At 32.9% G+C, this 19,626-nt stretch overlaps 1 protein-coding gene across 14 annotated transcripts in view; it reads right to left on the bottom strand.

Moving 5' to 3' along the window:
- Window positions 1-332: 332 nt before the first annotated feature.
- The window catches only part of ANKRD44 (ankyrin repeat domain 44), a 344,106-nt gene continuing 324,812 nt past the window's right edge, over window positions 333-19,626 (bottom strand). For 9 of the 14 annotated variants that reach the window (XM_074302785.1, XM_074302788.1, XM_074302786.1 and 6 more), the window contains 7 exons: window positions 17,992-18,079; window positions 16,490-16,573; window positions 15,991-16,136; window positions 13,124-13,206; window positions 11,167-11,249; window positions 8,593-8,684; window positions 333-4,804 (listed from right to left, as the gene is read on the bottom strand). In XM_074302785.1, the coding sequence (XP_074158886.1) occupies window positions 4,548-4,804; window positions 8,593-8,684; window positions 11,167-11,249; window positions 13,124-13,206; window positions 15,991-16,136; window positions 16,490-16,573; window positions 17,992-18,079 (833 nt within the window). In that variant the 3' untranslated portion in view covers window positions 333-4,547. The other 5 variants (XM_074302794.1, XM_074302797.1, XM_074302798.1 and 2 more) reach the window with 2 other exon arrangements.

The following is a 19,626-nucleotide window of genomic DNA, read 5'->3' as shown; positions in this document are numbered from 1 at the left end:
TATTGTCTGACTTTCATATTTGTGTGATCTCTATAGATGTAGTTGATGATAAATCCTGTTTCTTCTAATATAACATATGGAAAGATGCCATTACATAATCCTAAGCAACAAATTGGGAAATTAGGCAGATAGTGTGTATAAGTATATATAATAAATATATATGCATCTACTATGAATGTGTATATATTTATATCTACATGTTTTATATGTAATATATAGAATATATTTTATATGGAGTATATATCTAAATATACAGGATACATAGTATATATGAATAGTTTGGATAAATGTATAAATCAACACAATCTGGAAAAATAAAAGTCATACTCAAATCACAATATTTGTACCGTTTTTATTTGCAAAAATAACCATCTGAATGCATTTCAATAGTTTACAGTTACGTATTTCATTACATTAATAGAGCATTCAGTAGTTGAAAAAGATATTAAACTGTGCTTGAGAAGATTCAGGTTGGATCAGTCATTCAATGCATTAAGTTTTTTTTCCTCATTTTTACAGTTATAACATTTACTGAAGTCATTCAACTCCAATTTACATAATAAAACATTACAGACAAAATCCCACTGAAACCATCAACCAATAACTTCTGCCATTACAAATATGTTATGCAAAATATAACACTGGCACCAGATTTGTGTCATCGTGCTTTGTAAAGATATATTGCACATGCTAAAGCATAAAATATGTTGACAAAACTACCAAACATAAGATATTGGCTTTGAATATTTAGATCACTGCATAAGAAACGCATAGAATTACATTTTATACACACGCTCAGATTGTCACTATTTTAAAATGCTTTCTCCCTCTAACACTGATCTATGGTTTACAGTTTCTGTAAGAAGAAAGCATTTTTTATTCACTGCAAAAAAAAATCATACATCAGTCCTATGGAAATTTAGCATATTCATTTTAAATTCAAAGCAAGTAAAAGGGAATGGGGAAAATGACTTTATACATTCAAAGAAAATTTGAAATAAAAACTGACTGGTATTATATTGCTTCGATAACACTCAAATGGAAAAAAATACAATAAATTTCACAAAACATTTTCAGAATACACGAATATAAAAAGGCACTCTAACTTCATATTACAAGACCAAAAAAGACGCAAGTTCTTAAACCAAACCAACAGAGAGCTAACCAAGTTTCTCAACAGTACAAAGAATAACTACTGCAGCAATTCATTTGATGTTCTTGCTCTATTTTAATAATAAAATAACAATTCAAGCAGCTGTTTACTGCATAAAGTACCAAACATACTATGGTGCCCTTTTAGTAGTGATAAATAGAAATCCCCTGAGCTATTTACTGTAGAATCAGAACAGATTTTAGGCAATTTGGAGATAGATAGAAACATATTATCAAAGATAGGCAGACACTGGTGAACAAGAAGAGTTATGTGCAATGCAAAAAAATCTCTGTGTCTCTGGTTAAAATACAGTCTTAAAAAAGTGTTTAAGTAGGAGCAATAAACACCATGATGTAGGAATCTGAAAATTTATTTTAAAAAACTGTTTTTTCTTAGTGATCCTTGTTCAAAATATGATTTTCTTTTTAACAGTAGACATAGAAGTTACAAAAATTAAATGCAATTTTTACTTATGTCCTAAATAAAAGCAAATTTTTTAGTCACCAAAAATAATTCAAGAAAAGGAAAAAATAAATTAAATGGTCAGTTCCTGGTAAGCATATTTCAATTTTGTTCCTTTATCCTCCCCACAATTTAATAGAGTAGAAAGGTAAAATACAATTCCACTGAGATTAGATTGAATCACTGTGGTTTACTGCAATATCACCTGTCCTCTCTGCTCTTCTACAGAAAAATTCAACATTAGTCATCTAAAAGAAGACATTTTATTTCTGTTTAAAAGGCTTCTCCATTTCATTCCAAATACCATTAAAGAGATTTCCAGTCACTTCTAGGAAAAAGACACCACAGTATACAGCTCTCCTTCAAAGCTGGTTTCCCCTTATTTTCAGTGCTTTGATAAAGATAAGGTAGTTATTGCTAGTTAGCAACTTTTTTTTTTTAAATCATTCTTCTCAAAAAAAAAGGAATACAGTACTAACGTTAAGAAGGAAAAAGGAGAAAATACTCCCTTTTCCTCAGAGTTCTAAAAAAAAAAAATGTCACTGAACTGTTTCAATGAAAACCAATTCTACAAATCCTTGGAACAAGTTCTCATTCATGATGAGTAAAGTGAGTTCCAATTTTTTTTTTTTAACTCCTCCAAGATGCTAAAACATTAAGGTATTTTACAGTTATTGAAAACACAATATAATATATATAGTTTACTTAGATCTCATAGAACACTGTTTTAAAAAATGTTCATGATTATTATAAAATAGAAATTTCCAGGGCTAAACTAGACAAAGAAAGAAATATCAGAGGCATATTTCTTTCTTTTTTCTTGGCTCAAGTGGAAAACTAAGCACATGGACTGGTAATTTTAACTTCTCTCACTGCAATTTATGTCATAGTTTTCCTACTAGGATCCTTTTCATTGAGACTATGTGTAATCTTGTGGTTAGTAGGATCACTTTTAAACCTTTCACTTCTGGATCATGTTGACACATAATGACCATCCATTTTCATTCTCATCTTTCAAGAACTGAGTCTAGAATATACTCACCTGGAGTTTGGCCTTCCTTATTGAGAGATACAATGCCCTGCAAGCTACAGTGGGAGGGGATGTGAGCAATGGAATGACTCTGCATTCTGTATCCCCTAATAGATATGGAAGAACCTGAGGTTAGCCTGTAAACCTTAACATTGGATATTCTGGGCATAGGGACCTCAGGCATTCTGACTAGCCCAGAGTCAAATGTTGTTGTTTTTCCCCCCCGCCCCCTGCTATTTTTTTTTTTTTTCTTTGTTAGGCCAGGTAAGACACATAACAATTAAAACATAAGTATGGAGAAAATTCCTGGGCTTTTGTTTCATTTCAAATAAATACAAACACATCTACATCAAAAGTATATATGAACATTTCTCTGGTTTGGCAAAAAAATAAATTGTGGTCAACACATTAGTTACAAATGTTAAACCATCAACTATAAATCTGTGTCATAAGAAATGTAAAATACAACCAAGACTCAAAAAGTTTACATTTTAACTTTTTAGAAAAGCTACATCATTCTCACTTCCATTTTGAAGGAAAAAAAAGTATCTTCCATTTTAGACACTGAAGCATTTTGGTCCTCATGTATAGTTGGTTGATGGTATATACACACATATATTATATGTGAAAAATATACATGTATATATATTTTTTCAAAGGCTCATTCTTCTTTTTGCACATCTGTCCCAGGTGAGGAACGGGGTCCATTTGACCTAGAAGCTTTGGCAGAAGGAGCAGATACAGTATTCACAATGTTGATCCCACTTATCAAGTAGATGCATTTCTTTCCACGTCTCATGTTACTACTTCCCATTTTATGTCTATGTTCATTTTGGGACTTACTCCCAAATTTATTACTCTTAAGCAAAGAGACTATTTAACTTCTTATATAGTGTAGAGAATATTTTTTTTTTTAACAATCTGGTAGCTAATTTTTTTTAAAGAAAGTATTTTGATTTAGTTGAGGAAGAATCAATGGGAAAAAAAAATCCCACTGCATTTGCAACTGACACACTATTACAAAGTTTATGAACCATGTAATTAACTACTAAAACTTTCTATGGTAGATCAGTTGAATGGATCAGGTGAAAATTATTAATTTGCCTCATATAATCTAGTGTATGTCATACTTGCATTATACTTTAAAAATGAGATCAAATTTTAGATCAATATTCATCTATTAGGCAAAGATTCTTAGCACATGCCTTCTAGACATGTGTGTTTAATGTGTATTGATATATATGTATGAATCTATGTATTTTGTATATGAACAGGCAGAGAGAGGAAAGAAAAACAGAGAGAGACAGGGACAGACCAACAAAGATAGAGAGGCAGAGAGAATACATGTGAATAGTTAAACTCTCCTAGCAACAATAATCCAGGCAATATCTCTGAAGGTGAACTTTACCTTTGGCTTGTAATGAGGAAGTAAACATCAGAGTGAGGAGAAATTTGAGGACAAACTCCCCTGTGGTACAAGAAAGCCACATTGATAAGCTTCTGAGAATTAATTGTACAGCAAGGACATAAAAAAAATATCCTTGATATAATAGCCCCTTACTCTGTTGCATTATTTCAAAAGAAGAAATAATAAAATGCCTTTTTTTTTAAAAAAAATCCCTACTTAAGATGAGAGGTAGACTTTCACAGTAGTAACTTTAGATAGGAAGAAAACATGATGTAAATAAAAATCAGGGCACATTTTGTGAGAATATTTTCCATCAAAAACTCCATATCCTCTCCTATAGGCTTATTGTACACTTTACTAAACCCTTCTTCTCCCTTTTTCTCAAAGCTTGGGTCTGACACTCTGATACAACATAATTTGGGGAATAAAAATTCTTCCTGCCCGCCTTCTCCACCTAATGGAAGTAATTAAGTGGAAGCTTCTGAAGTCCAGAGTCAGAATGTTTCCGAATCAGAATCATTTTCATTGTACCCGTCCTCTGATCCTATATTGTGAGTGCAAGAGCTAACGGTGCCACTCAGATTGGTGCCATCGCAGATCTGTGTCCTGCTCAAATGGTCTTTTTTAAAACAAACGAAGTTGAAAGCCGTCATTGTACTGGAAGGAGAAAAAGGCATCATGGTAGCCAAAATGAGTGCCAGGCAGTCAGCCACGTCCTTGTTAGGAGCGCAAGCCAGGGCTGGGGTATGACCTGGGCATAAATGCAGACAAGGCAATGGTTAGTACTGGGGAAATCAAAGGGAAGTGAGCATTCCACAAATACATCTCAAGGTGATTTTTGTAAGCGAGAGATGTATATCAAGTTAAATCATGCCAGGCAAGAGGAGGAACTACTTACACTAGTAGACATGCTAGGGATTTGGGTCAGAGAGAAGGAAGGCTGAGGTCAGGGAGCTAGGGAAGGGAAGGGAGGGAGAGACAATGTATGAAAGTTTTCAGCTCATGTAACCATAACAAGCACTCTACTTTAAGTTAGAGGGAATTTTAGCCTTCACCAAATGGACAAAAACACTGGGAGAACACAGATCCACAACAACAGAGATGAATACAATATAGCGCACTATGAACCTGGTACAGCATTCAGACTCGGTTCATAGGGACAAATCTCATTCTGAGAACAATGACTTTTAGTTATAGACAAATGTGCATCAGATAAGAAAAAAATTTTGTTAGGTATCAATAAATGTCACGTTATGCAGTTTTATCATTCAATGCATATTAATCAACCTGGTATTTAAGAGACTAAAATGTATTAGTTGGGACAATAAATCAGACACATGGGCTATACGAGAAAGATCAATCCTTGTTGAATAAAAATATAATTTTGTTGGTATTTGAATTGGCAATCCAATTAAAGAAAATTACAAACAGAACAGAAACCCAACTCTAGAACCCAGCAGATGTGGCAAAGTGAAGAATAATACGGGGATTTCTTAGCCTGAGCCACAATTCAAGTTTCACAAGTTTGGAGAGAAACAAAAAAAATTCTAGCAATTTCTTGTTAAACTCTATCTTGTTCCTGCAGGTAAAATGTTCTCATACTACAAATCAGGTACCTGAAGAATGAATATTGGGTTGTTATTGTGGTGTTTTGTTTTTGTTTTTAATGGCATTCTACATTAATCAGAATGAACTTAGGTAATATAATGGCAGCACGTATACTGCAAAGGGCACCAAATTAGGAGTCATGAGACCTGGGTTTGAATTCTGAGCCTGTCACTTTTTTTGTGATATGCTCCTGGGCAATATTATTTCACTTTGCCTCAATTTCCTCTTTTATAAAATGGTGGTGATGATACTTGTATTATCCACACTAATTTGATTACTATGAGGAAAATACATACCTTAAAGCCCTATAGAAATGTGATCTATTATAATATTAATATGCACTAATATAATGCCTAATGCTGGATAAGAGCATTTGGCACTAGCTATTGTTGGAAAATTACAAAGTACTAACAGATATGTGGATTATCGTCAGTATTATCAGGAAATAACTTAACTCAATTCATAGGATCTAATCCAATGAATGGGCATTTCTATCACTTCATCATCACTTCATTTCTCCTCTGTGGTCATCTATCAAATTTCCCTGCCACTTACTTTCCCTATCCCCACACTGATAAGAAAGCAGAGAAAAAAAAAAGAAAAATCAGGTATGACAACATTCTGTACAAATTATAATTGATAAATAAAGGTTCTGTATTTCCAAAATTCTGAATAAAACAGTTTCTTAAAAAAGGGTTCTTAGCCCATGGGTAATCATGGGGCTCATTTCAAGGTGTATGCAAATGTTAATTTACTAAACTCAATGTGAAATTTAGCATTTTCTTCAATCATGAATAAAATAATCTACTCTGCTGAGAAGGGGTACCTAGGTTTCATCAGACTGAAAAACAGGTCCATGACAGAAAAAAGATTAGGAACCCCTAACTCCAAAATGTATTTGGCCATTCCTGGCAAAGGCAGATATGAATCACTAAACTTTGGGGCCCACAAAATTCATCTGTCTCTATACCCCAACTATATAAAGTGGCCTAAAAGTAAAGGTATACCTCATCAACACAATTGTGGTAGGGAGAGGGAGAGGGAGAGAGGAAGTAATGAGGGAAGAGAAAGGGAAAGGAAAAATCAAGGAAATGGAACAGGGGACACATTCCCCCTCCTCTTCCCAGATGGATAAGGTAAGGGGCACAGCAGGGGACATGCTATGATAAATGAGGCTAAACAACCAAAAATATTCAATTAGCTAATGATATCAGTATGGCTGCTTACTTCTGAGTAATATGCATGCGGTGCTAACTCCAATACCTGTAATAAGCATTTAAGTGAGTTATGTTAATACATTTTATTATAATGCTACAATTGAGCCACATTTTTTTATTTCATAACTCATAAGTATCAAGAATTTTGAAGCATAATTGATATTGTTCAAAAAAGTTAAATATTAAGACACCTAATATTCAGTATTTATTTACTTGTACTAGAAAGGAAATGTTTGAGAATTATTTCAGATTTTGTATGTGTGTGTGTGTGTGTGTGTGTGTGTGTGTATAATGGTATAATGGAAAGAATACTGCCACTTGAAGTCAAAGAACCTCCATTTAAATCTCATTTCTGCCTCTAATTATTATATGATTATATATAGTTAAATATAATATAAAGCATATAATTATATCATATGTGTGATCTTGGACCAGTCACTTAATAAGGGCATACTATGACTTGACAGTTTCCTTCCAACTCTAAACTTGTATTCCTGTGGTCCAAATCTAATGTTTCATGGGTGTAGGGAATTCTCTACTTTAACACAGATCAGAAATTCACCTGTAACCTGAAGTTCTCGCTTTCTGGGGTAAGCTATACCTCCAAGGTCTTTTTTTTTTTTCACTTTAAAGTCAGCTTTTCACCCTCTGTCACATTTTTCAGAATTTAAGTAGAAAGAAAACTTTCCTATAAGATTTAAACCATAGAAATATATATATTTAGGACTGAGAGGGCCTGTCTAATCAATTTACAATTTACAGATGAGAGAACTGAGACACAAAAAGATTAAAGTTCTCATAATTAACTCTTTCCAAATCTACATCTGTCTCTAATATAGCATGCTGCTGATCCCTCTAAGAGAATTTTTTCTTTTAGGCTAAGCAACTGGGGATAAATGACTTGTCCAGGGTCACATAACTAGTAAGTGTCTGTGGCTAGATTTGAACTCAGATCCTCCTGACTCTAGGATCAGTATGCCATCTAGCTGATCCAAGAAAATATTTTTAAAAGGAGATTAGGAAATGTTCATTTTCAAAAATTCATAAAATCATAGGATTATAAACTCAGAATTAGAGAGGCCCTTGGGGGCCATCTAACCTAATTCTCTCATTTTACAGATGAATAGATAAGTAACTTGCCCAGGAAAACACAGCCAGAAAAGTATTAGAGGTAGGATTTAAACTTGGATTTAAACTCAATCCACTATGCCATACTGCCTCTCAATTCTTACATTTATTCCTAAAACTTTCATAACAAAAAATCTTTTGGATAGCACCTCCCTTTTAGTCTTACAATTGGAAATACCAAGGTTGATCTCAGAATGATCTGGACACAATCAAGCAGACATCCAAGTAATTGGGCCCTCACACATGCACTAATGATATATATCACCCTTAACTCTTCAGGGTGTGCAGTTGGAACTTATTGTGCCAAATTTGAAGGCTTTGAATGAGCTTGAAACATTATAACTACTACCCTGAGGAGTTAGAAGAACGGCTGACAGTGCATGCAAGATGGAAAACTCTAGCAAGGCACAGAGTAGGTGGTTTACAGACAGGGCAAGATAACCTTGCCTGATTCCTTACACACAATGAGCTTCCAAAGAGTCCAGTCTTTTCACTTTTTTAACCAGCTCTATCTATCTTTTGTTTTTCTGGTTTTCACAAGTATACAAAAGGATATAGCATGAAAGTGAAGATTATTTCCTCTTACCGTTTTCATCTACAGCAAGGACACATGCTCCCTTGGCTAGCAGCTCTTCAACCACCATCTTCAAGCCATTCCTTGCAGCAATATGGAGAGGTCTGCAAAACAAAACATCTAGCTTTAAGAATGACTTTTAAAATCTACTTTGAAAAATTACTTTCAAGATAAAAGTATTACCTCTGCACAAGATGTGAAGGGCAAAGGATACTTGAAAACCTTTATTATACAACCCATAATACTGAATTGAGTTCTACTCTATGGGTTTCTTCTGTTTGTTAGTATAACTTATTACAGAAAATAATGATCAATCTATTCTTCCAATTTATGTCTAGATCTTCCAATAGAAAAAAGGAAAAATAATCAATATTTTAAGGCTTTTATTTTTTCTTTTGTAATTATGTAAAAAATTTAAAAAAAACATAAAAAGCATAATATAATATAATCATTAATTTTAGAAACATTGTTAGATTAGAGTGTGTGCAAACACCATTTCTTACATCTTTCTTCAAGTATCATGAATTCTCTTTTAATCAACTATAGATTATTTAAAATAAATCCTACAATGAAAATGGATGGAATGTATTTCAGGTGGATATATGATCTTGGAAAATCTCCTTTACAAGAGAATTGAGGAAACTCTTGTCTGTGGACCAAAGGAAGAAGTCTGGATCATATTATTGAATGTATTAAATATTGGGCTTCCATATATCTTATATGATATCATTTTCATCCTAATAAATGTCATGTTGTTTGAGCTACATTATAAATAATACTCACGTAGTGATTAAAAGAATAGAATATATAGAAATAATATAATATGCACTTGATATAAAGGGAATAGAATGCATGGAAAGGCCATGACATTCTGGAAAAAACCCCACAATAGATTTGGGTTCAAGTATTGGCTCTGTCACTAACTCTTTGTATGACTTTGAGCAAGTTACTGGATTTCTCATTGCTTTAGTCCCATTATCTTCCAAATGGAGATAACATTTGTACTATTGTTTATTCAAAAGATTTTTGTAAGGATTATATATATATATGTATATATATATAAAATGTTACATAAAGGTCAACTATTACTGGAAAATGGTTGCTAACTTGCAAGAACCTGTTAAATAGTTGTTTACTTGTAAGAACCTCTTAGAGGTTTCCCCCCTACCTTTCAGGCAGAGGGGAAAAAATAGAAAGAATTTGATCAGAGCTAGAAAGTTTATTCAGTCATGTCTGACTTCCATATGGATCATAGGACCTATGTTAAGGCCTAACATAGAGCAAGTGCTTAATAAAAACTTAAAAGCAATTAGACAGAGTAATAGACAGAGTGCTGGGACTGGAGCAGGAAGAGCTGAATTCAAATCCCCCTCAGATACTTACTACATGTGTGATCTTATATTAAGGGACTTAGCCTCTGTCTGCCTCAGTTTCTTCAGCTATAAAATGGAGATAACAATAATACCTACCTCACAGGGTTGTTGTGAGCATCCAGTGAGATAATATTAGCAAATGCTTATTAGCACAATACCTGTTTATATCCTTGTTCGCCCCCCACCCCCAATAAATGTTTCTTAAGTGACAATGCAATTGTCAAAATGATTCCAAGCAACTAAAATCAAGCATTTTTCAGATGTTCCACATTAATGACTGCATGGAATTCAACTGAAATTTAGTAAGACCTATATGTGGAAGTTTTTCAAGTTTCCCTAGGTAGAAAGGAAATATAAAATCAGCATTTTTCAACAACACATAATGTTAATATTAGATTTAGAAAGAATATTGGATTTGGAATGAGAAACTCTGGGTATTACTATTGGCTATATTGCTTACTACTTCTATGTCCTTGGGCAAGTAATTTAGGCTCTCTCTCTTTGTCTATAAATTGAGAGAGTTGGATTAAATGACTTCCAAGATCCCTTCCAGCTTTAAATGAACAAATCTATGATAATACAGTTATACAAGGAGTTTTCCCAACCAAAGTGTATTAAAAATAACTCCACAGAATTTCCTAGAGAGAACTCAGTGTTACTAAATTTGAAGTAGGACTCCCTCTAAAATATTTTAAGTGAGACCAAATTTTATAGCTTCCAAAGATGATAACAATACTTGAGAATTCCCCCTGCAGAATTTGCAAAGCATTTTACATCTTTTATTTCATTTGATCTACACAACAACCTTGTGAGGTAGGCAATAATATGGGTGACCTATTGCCTGATTACTGCATTGCTCTGCATGTCCTATCCATGTGCTCTTGATCTGACCAACTGACTCATCTTCTCTTTTTCTAAATCATTTTATGCCCACATTATGTTCCATATACCAAAATGAATATATAGCAATCTATAGTTATAAGAAAGATCAGAGAGGAGATTCTTTGAAGACATATAACAAAAATTTTATTATCCCCATGTACAGAAATAGTCTCCAAGAGATCTGACTTCTCTTTACTAATAAGACTAGTAAGGAGCAGTGACAAAATTTAAACTCAGGTATATATTTAAAGAGCAAACACTTTGTGTTTCACATGCAGGTCTTAACTAAATTTCAGGTGAATTCCGTGCACTCACAGCAGCTGTTACTTACGTTTGCAATGTCTTATTTGTTGCATTAATAAGGCTCTGTTCTTGTATCTTGTCAAGTATTAACAAGGCACATTTTTCATGACCCTAATAAAGGAAACAAATATAAAAATTGTAAAAAATATCAGTTGGGAAATAATCTTAAAGGAGGAAATAGTTTACTTAAGACTTCAAATTTAAATTTTAAATTCTAAAATGAATTTCAGTCTTGAAAAACCTAAGAAGGTCACGGGAGTAGAAATCAAATGAGAGAAAGTTGCTTGGATATGAGTATAGTACATGCTTCAAGACTCAGACTCAAGCCCATTAAGATTTAATGATTAGACATATATAATAGCAGAATGAATTATAAGAAAAATGACATTTCTGAGCTAACAGTTAGCATTAATCATGTAGATAACCAAAGAAGGGACAAGCTCAAATTATTGAGGTGTTATAATGATAAAAGATAAGAACAACTCATAATTCTTTTTATTCTTGATAGTATTTTATTTTTACAAATACATGTAAAGATAATTTTCCAATATTAATTTTTTAAGATTTTGTATTCCAAATTTTCTCTCTTCCTTTCTTCTCTCTCACCTCTCTAATACAGCAAGCAATATAATATGTTATACAATGTACAATCATTTTAAACATATTCCCATATTTGTCATGTCATGAAAGAAAAATAAGACCAAAAGGGAAAAAACCATGAGAAAGAAAAAGCAAGCAAGCAAACAAAAATGGGTAAAAATACTACGCTTTGATCCTTGGTCTCCATAGTTTTCTCTCTGGATGTGGATGACATTTGCCATCTCAAGACTATTTAACCTACAATTCTTTCAGGGAAACTTTTAGTATATAAATTCTTCCTGTTTCATGAGTCTTCCTTCTCTGACTGTATCAACCCATAAAGAACTATGAGGGTATTTATTGTCCTTGTTAGTCATCTAGCATTTAGTTTATGATGTAAATTAATGATTTTTTATAATCAAAAATTTTGTATTCCCCCATCCTTGGAAAGGAAGAAATTTATATATATATATATATATATATATATATATATATATTTCCAATTTTCCAATTCCAAGTTAAAACAATTTTTAACATTAGTTTTTTTTTGTTTTTTTTTAATTTGGTTCCAAATTCTGTCCCTCCCCACCTCTTTCATTGATAAGGCAAGCAATTTGATTTAGGTTATACATCTATAGTAAAAATATATCTTTTTTTAAAAAAAAAATTGTCCATAGAATCTAAAAGAGTAACTTGAAGGTAGCAATGCAAAATAAATACTTGATGGTTGTGACAGACACAGTATTACAAGATTTCAGGTCTGTCACCCTTTTTAGGATAGAAATTTTAAAAATGCAAAAGAAAGGTCCTTATTGGGAGGAAAATAACGTTTCTTGAAATAGTCATAGAAATTTTCAGTATTCTATTAATTTGCTTCAGAGTAGAATTGTTTTAAGCTATATTTAAATGATACTATTTGTGAAGCCCATGAATCCAAGTAGAAATACTTGCATTCTGAAGAAGCATCATAACACCAAGGTTTTCATCTACTCTTGGTCCAAAGCAGTGTTTATACAACTGAGGCAATGAATTAGAAATGCTGTAAAGGCAATCAGCTTCCAGGCTATGAGTGGTGTGTGACACAGTTATGTGCTTTTTCATGGATTTCAAAGTCAGTTTATTTTACTTATTTACTTTAAAGATTTTTCCCCAACATAGAGAAGTTTCTTTTTTTTTTTTTTTTGTTTTTGTTTTTGTTGTTATTGTTGTTGTTGTTTTTAAATAGCTTCTTATTTACAAAACATATGCATGGGTAGTTTTTCAACACTGACCCTTGCAAAACCTTCTTTAAAGCAAGTTTAAATTCATTTAAAAGTGGCAGCATTTTTGAAATAGATACCCTGAATATCCTGAGCATTCTGATACACAGATAGAAATAACACAATTTCTAGAATTAATTTACATACTTTACTACAAGCCAAATGTAAGGGCGTGTTCAAGTCCTTATCCTTTATAGTCAGATCTGCCTTGGCACTGTTCACCAAAAGATCTAAAACAAGAAAAAAACCCCACCCCAAACAGGATTATTGGCTTTGAAAGCTATACAATTATGTACAATTGTATAAAGCTATACAACATATATACAATTTGAAAAAGTTAATAAAAACAATACTGTGAATAAAGTGTATGTATAGTCATTACATGACATTGTTCAGGTCAACAATATTATTTAACAAATTATAATTTAAATACTGGATTGCTTATTTATAAGACTATGAACTAGAGTTTATAAAACTTTATCTCTAACACTGTTACTTCATAGCAAGTTTTCATACAAACATCTGATGGTAGGTAGTATTTGCTCAAAATCAGATCCTAGATATTAGATGGGGAAAAAAGGTATTTATTATACCCAACAGTGCCAGACATTAATGTTAAAAACTTAATTGTTTCTTTCAGCGTAATGTTACTAAAGGGTTTTATTTATTAAAATATAGTGCAGTGGTGCCAAACTCAAATAGAAATAGGAGCCACAAAACTGTACCTAAGGATTTTTGTAGGCCTCAGACTGTCTTAGGAAACCACATTTATTAGCATTATTTATTTTCTATTGTATTTTTTCTTTTGTTAAATATTTCTCAGTATAATTCAATCAGTTTTAGGTCACATCTGGGAGTGTTGTTGGCCACAATGGACCACCTTTGAGTGTTAAGTAACTTGCCCAGAATCACATAGCAAGTAAGTGTCTGAGGCCATATTTGAACACAGGGTGATGAGTTTTCTGGACACTAGGCCCAGCACTCTATTCACCTGCTGTCCTTAGACCTTCATCACCTCTCATCAATTTCAGTGACTTACTACCTGGTCTCTCTGATTCTCTTCACACTCCAAATCATACAGCTGCCATGGCTATTTTCCTTAAGTTCAGATGTGGCCATGTTATTTCTATATTCACTAAATTCAGTGACTCTCTATTGCCTCTAGGATAAAATAGTAGCTCAATTTGAATTTTCAACACCTTCACAACCTGACCTGAGCCTATCTTTCTAGCTTCATTATATACTATATTTAAATTCTTGCATGCTAACATTGAGCCAAACTAACCTTTAGTCTGTTTTTCATACGTGGCACTCCATTGTCCTCCTTGGTGTCTTTGTGCTGGTTGTATCCCATGCCTGATGTATGACCTCTCCTCACCTCTGCCTCACAAAATACCTTATTTTCTTCAAAATGTAGCTCAAAGGTTTTGTGTGAAATCTTTCCTGAGCCCTCAACTGTTAGTGCCTTCCCTTCATAGAGATATTTATTTTATATTTATTTTTAATTGATTTTCATTTTTATTTATTGTCTTTATTTTATATTTATTATATCTAGACACCTATTCTGTATAAACTTACACATGTACATATTGCTGCCTTGATAGGATGTATTCTCCTTAAGAGCTGGACTTTTTTTTTGTCTTTGAATTCATAGTACCTGGCACAATGTGGCACATATGATCACTTAGTAAATGCTTGTTGATAAACTGTGCAAAACCAAATTATCAACAAAATATTTTCTTATAAGTGTAATGATCTTACTGTGGAAAGATCAAGTCACTTCCATTATTCTATGAACAATCAAGAAATTTAAGAGGGTAATTATAAGTAAATTAAATTAAGTGGCCTTTGTGAGTCAGCTAGTTCAAGACAATGTAACTCAACCTGGGGGACAAAGCAAAAATCGAGATGGCCAGTGTCTCCACTTGGCCTAGGACTAATATATATACTAAAGCAGAGAAGAGTTAAAGTTATATTGCCTTAACTAGTCAAACTCCTCTGGACTCATTCTTCCTTTCAGGTGACAATGAGTTCTGATGCATTCTTGGTTTCCCAGATGATCAAAAAGATGTATTCTTAAGTATATCTTATTGCCTGAATTCATATTATTAACGGTTTGAGTACTTATTGTTTTACTAGGTAGAAGACCCACAATAATTTCGTGCATGAAGCTCAGGGAATACTTATTGGCACCTGAAGCCTTTTGAGGTCATCATTATGAAAGGTATACTATCTAGAACTACAGAGCTAGAAATCTCATTGTCCTCTATCCAGGTCAGAACAGTGTTCAGTTATGGGCAGTAAGGGTTAGGAAGGACATTAATAAATTGAAAAGCATCAGGAAAGGAAAGTTGGGATATTTAAAGACTTTAAGATCATGCTTTATGAATGTTGGATAAGTGAATTGGGAATGCTTAATCTAAAGCATCCTACCTCCAAGGGCTGAAATGATTTTTGTCCTCAAGTATTTGAAGAATTGTCAAATGGGAGAGGGAATAGGTTCTTGACCCTTGAAGGCAGAACTAGAAGGCAACGATAGTTGCAAATTGCTAAGAGGCATGCTTAGACTTAATCAAAATAAACACTTCCTAATAGATCTATTCAAAAATTAAATGGCTAGCCCAAAACGTAGGGGGCTTTTCTTTATCAGAGCTCTTAAGTTGAATAGTGGTTGCCCATGGGTTGGGCATGATGAAGAAGGATTATTGATCAAGTGCACATTGGATTAAATGACCTTTGAGGTCTTTTATAGAACTAAAATTCTATGGTTCCTGTAAGCATGTGTGGTAGTTAAGAGTTCCAACCTGCTAAAGTAACCGTAAGTGCTATTCTGTAAATTAACTAAAACCAAACCAAAATAGTATTTTTTAAGAATATCAAAGTCATCCAGAATTGTAACAATAGCACCACATATGATGGGATGTAACAGAATTTTTCAATTTAACTTCTTTCATTTTTTTCTCACAGAGTAAAAAATAACCAGAAAAACCCAATTCTGCCAAACCAATACATACCCACAGCACCTGCTTGTCCATTCTCAGCTGCCATCATGAGTGGTGTTTTCCCTGAATTATCTGCAGCATTCACTTGTGCATTGTGGCTTAAAAGAAGCTGTAAGCATTCCACATGATCAGCAAAAGCTGCAGCATGAAGTGGGGTTCTGAGGATTTAAAAAAATATTTATATATCCTCACTTGAACTTAATGGACTGTTACTTTTATCTCTTCTAAGTAATATGAACCCTTTATCTTTTACCTTACAAATTTTATAAGAGTAATAATGTCAACTTTATCTAATCATCAATTTTGTCTTCCTTCTCTGTTAGATATGTGATACTAAAATAAGACTAAGAAAAAGGGAAGATTAAATTTGATGATTAAGATCCATTCAAGTGTTTTGAAAAGTAAACCATGTAAACTGCTTGGTCAAGGCATGAATTTAGATTAAATAACTACTGTGATACTCTGAAAATAGAGGCTAGAATTCATTAAAACACAGAGAAGAGCTACTTACCGCCCTTTGTCATCTTTACAATGGACAATGCTGGCATCTATGGCCCCAATAAGCAGTGATGCACAATTTTCGTGGTCATTAATTCTAAAATTGAAATATTTTATCATTACCCTTAAATTGGCAAAAACATTTTTTGTTTCAAAAGTACCTCTATAGTTTCATTATTTGCAAAGAATCAAATGAGTTCAATTCTGATCATATGAATCCTTTATTAAATAAACTCCAGTGGGCCTTATTACTTCAAGAATAAAATTTTTTAAAAATCCTCACTTGATTTTTAAAACCTTCTATATAATGTTCCCTCTTCCTACTTTTCTAGTCTTCTTTCACCTTATTTCCTTCCCTATACTCTATAATCTAGTGACAATGACTTCTTTGAGGCACTTTTTGCAAGACATTCCATCTCCTGAGCCTAGGCATTTTTTTTTTTCTTTTTTTAAACAACAACAAAAAAAAAACCTCAGCTTTTATTTTCCACTTAAAACAACTACAATATTTACAGGCTGTTTCCAATAACACACCACAGACATCTCTGTATTACTATTTGGCATTGGACTACTCTTTGGGCATTTTCACTAAAATTTTTTCTTCACTTTTATCTTCTTGCTTCGCTGGCTTCTCTTTCATGTCTCAGTTAAAATCCCTATTGCATGAAGCCTTTCCTGACACTGTCATACTAAGGTCTTTTGACTGATAATGAGCTCCAAAAATTGCTTGATAAAATCTTCGAAGATTTCAGTTTTGCCTTTTTGTCAGGTTGAGTGATAGGGAATATATATTGTAGTGGAAAGAGTGGTAGATTTGGAGACAGAAGACCCATGTTCAAATATCATCTCTGGAGACAGAGGATCTATGTTCAGATATCATCTCTGCCAAAACTTGCCTGATAGACAAGTCAAGTAAACTTTCCTGGGTCTCTCAGTTTCTTCATCTATAAAGTAAAGAGATTAGATTAAATGGACCTCAAAATTTCCTTTTGGCTCTAGATCAATAATCCTGAATTCATCAGTGTGAAACTCCCTCCATAAATGTGGATGGGTAACTTATCAATTAATATGTTAACAAGCACTGATTAAGCATCTACTATATACCAAGTACTGTGCTAGGCACTTGGGTTACAAACACAAAATTGTAACAATTTCTGTCTTCAAGATAACCTACATTTTTAATAGAAGAGATAAAATGTAGGAGCTGACTTAGAATTACCTCAATGAAGTTTTGCATTTTAATAGTTTAAAACTACACTAAGATTTTTGGTACATCCTCTAAATTGCTACTTAAAAAGGAAATATTTTAGATTGCCCTCTTGATTTTTGCAAATTTGGCTCTGAATACTAACAACATAAACTTATTTGTTTTTAATCTACAAAGTATACAAATATAAATATATTTTAAAATATATTAAAGATGGCTTCTTCTCCTAACTGCAAAAAGGCGATTTCTCCCATATAGCTTTAAAGAACAAAACAATAATTACATTAACACCTAACATTTGTACTCACACAGCACAGTGCAATGGGGTGAAGGGATTACCATTGAATTTTCGAAAACATTTTTGCTCCAAAAGTACCTCTATACAGTTTTCATTACCTGCAAAGAATCAAATGAATTCAGTTATAATGTTCAGCATTGTTAAATATTTCCTAAAAATAAAACAAACCCCAGGAAGCTAAGTATTGAATTTTAACTCAAAATTCTTACTATGGATTGACTGCATATATTCTCTATGAAATAAATTCTTCCAAGTTAAAATGTTATTAATTCTGGTTAAAGATGTTTTTAAATTCTTAGAAAAAATTAAAACAAGGTTTACATATTTTGATCTCCTAGAAAAGTAGCTTCATTTTTGTATCAATTTAGTTATTAAATATTTATTAAATGCTTTTAAGTTTTATAATCTTTGATTATATGGATGCTAAAGTGCTTTAAAAGTCAACAGTGTCAAAGGCTGCAGAGAGGTCAAGAACAATGAGGGTTAGGAAAAGATCATTAAATTTGGCAGAGCATTGATAACTTTGGAGCATTCTTCAGTTGATGAGGTCATAATCCAGACTGCAGAGAGTTAAAAAGAAAGTGAGAAGAATTTATCCAGAAAGAGAGGAGAAATATGAGACAATAAATAGCTAGCAGGTTTAGATTAAGTGAAGGATTTTTGGGAATGAGAGAGACATGAGCATGTTTATAGGCAGTAGGAAAGTCGTCAATAGATGGGGAAGCTAGCTGGCTCAGTAAATAAGAGTGCTGGGTATGGAATCAGGGAGACTCACGTGATACATGGATTTGAAAAAGATTGATATGCCTTAAGAAATGATGAAAGAAATAGGTGGCGCAGTAGATACAGCACCAGCCCTGAAGTCAGGAGGACCTAAATTCAAATCTACCCGAGGACACTTAACACTTTCTGGCTGTGTGACCCTGGGCAAGTCACTTAACCCCAATTGCCTCAGGGGGAAAAAAAAGAAAGAAAAAAGAAAAAAAAAAGGGTGAAAGAAGTGATTTCAGAGAATCCTAGGTAGTATTGGGAAAGATTTAAGAATACTGATCAAAGCATGACTATCTGTATGGTTAGAGAACCCATGATGAAGCTTTAGAGGGCCTATGATGAAGCATAATACCAACCTTTTAATAGAGAAATGCTGTTCAAAAGGTGAAGAGACATAAGATTTTGCATATAGCCATTGGGTAGATTTCTTTTGTTTGATTTGCTTATTTGTTGCAAGAGTTCTTAACTCCCCTCTTTTAACTCAGTTCATTTTGGGGAATGCAACAGGTGGAAGGCTAATAATAATGTTTTTTTTTTTTTTTGTTTTGTTTTTTTTTAAAGGAGCCACTGAAACTTTTTTTTTTTTTTTTTTTTTTTTTTTTTTTTAATGCACAGAGCGAGTTAAAAAAGGAACTTTAGAACAGGGTATTTTTTGAAAACAAAAGTGTGAAAAATGGAGATTCACTATTTCATAAAGAAGCTCTTTTGCATTTTGCTGTGTATCTGGAAATGCTCTGTTTTGAATATTTAAAATTCAAAGTAAAAAACAAAATTAAAAAGAAATCAGAAACAAATTTTGTCTCAATATAAGGAGGAATTTCCTAATGAGTTGCAGTAATGACAAAACTAGAATTTATATAACATTCTAAGATTT

This window comes from Sminthopsis crassicaudata, chromosome 3 (assembly GCF_048593235.1).
Source record: "Sminthopsis crassicaudata isolate SCR6 chromosome 3, ASM4859323v1, whole genome shotgun sequence".
Classification (NCBI taxonomy): domain Eukaryota; kingdom Metazoa; phylum Chordata; class Mammalia; order Dasyuromorphia; family Dasyuridae; genus Sminthopsis; species Sminthopsis crassicaudata.
Note: the sequence above shows the minus strand (reverse complement) of the source record. Positions and strands in the feature narration are given on the sequence as shown.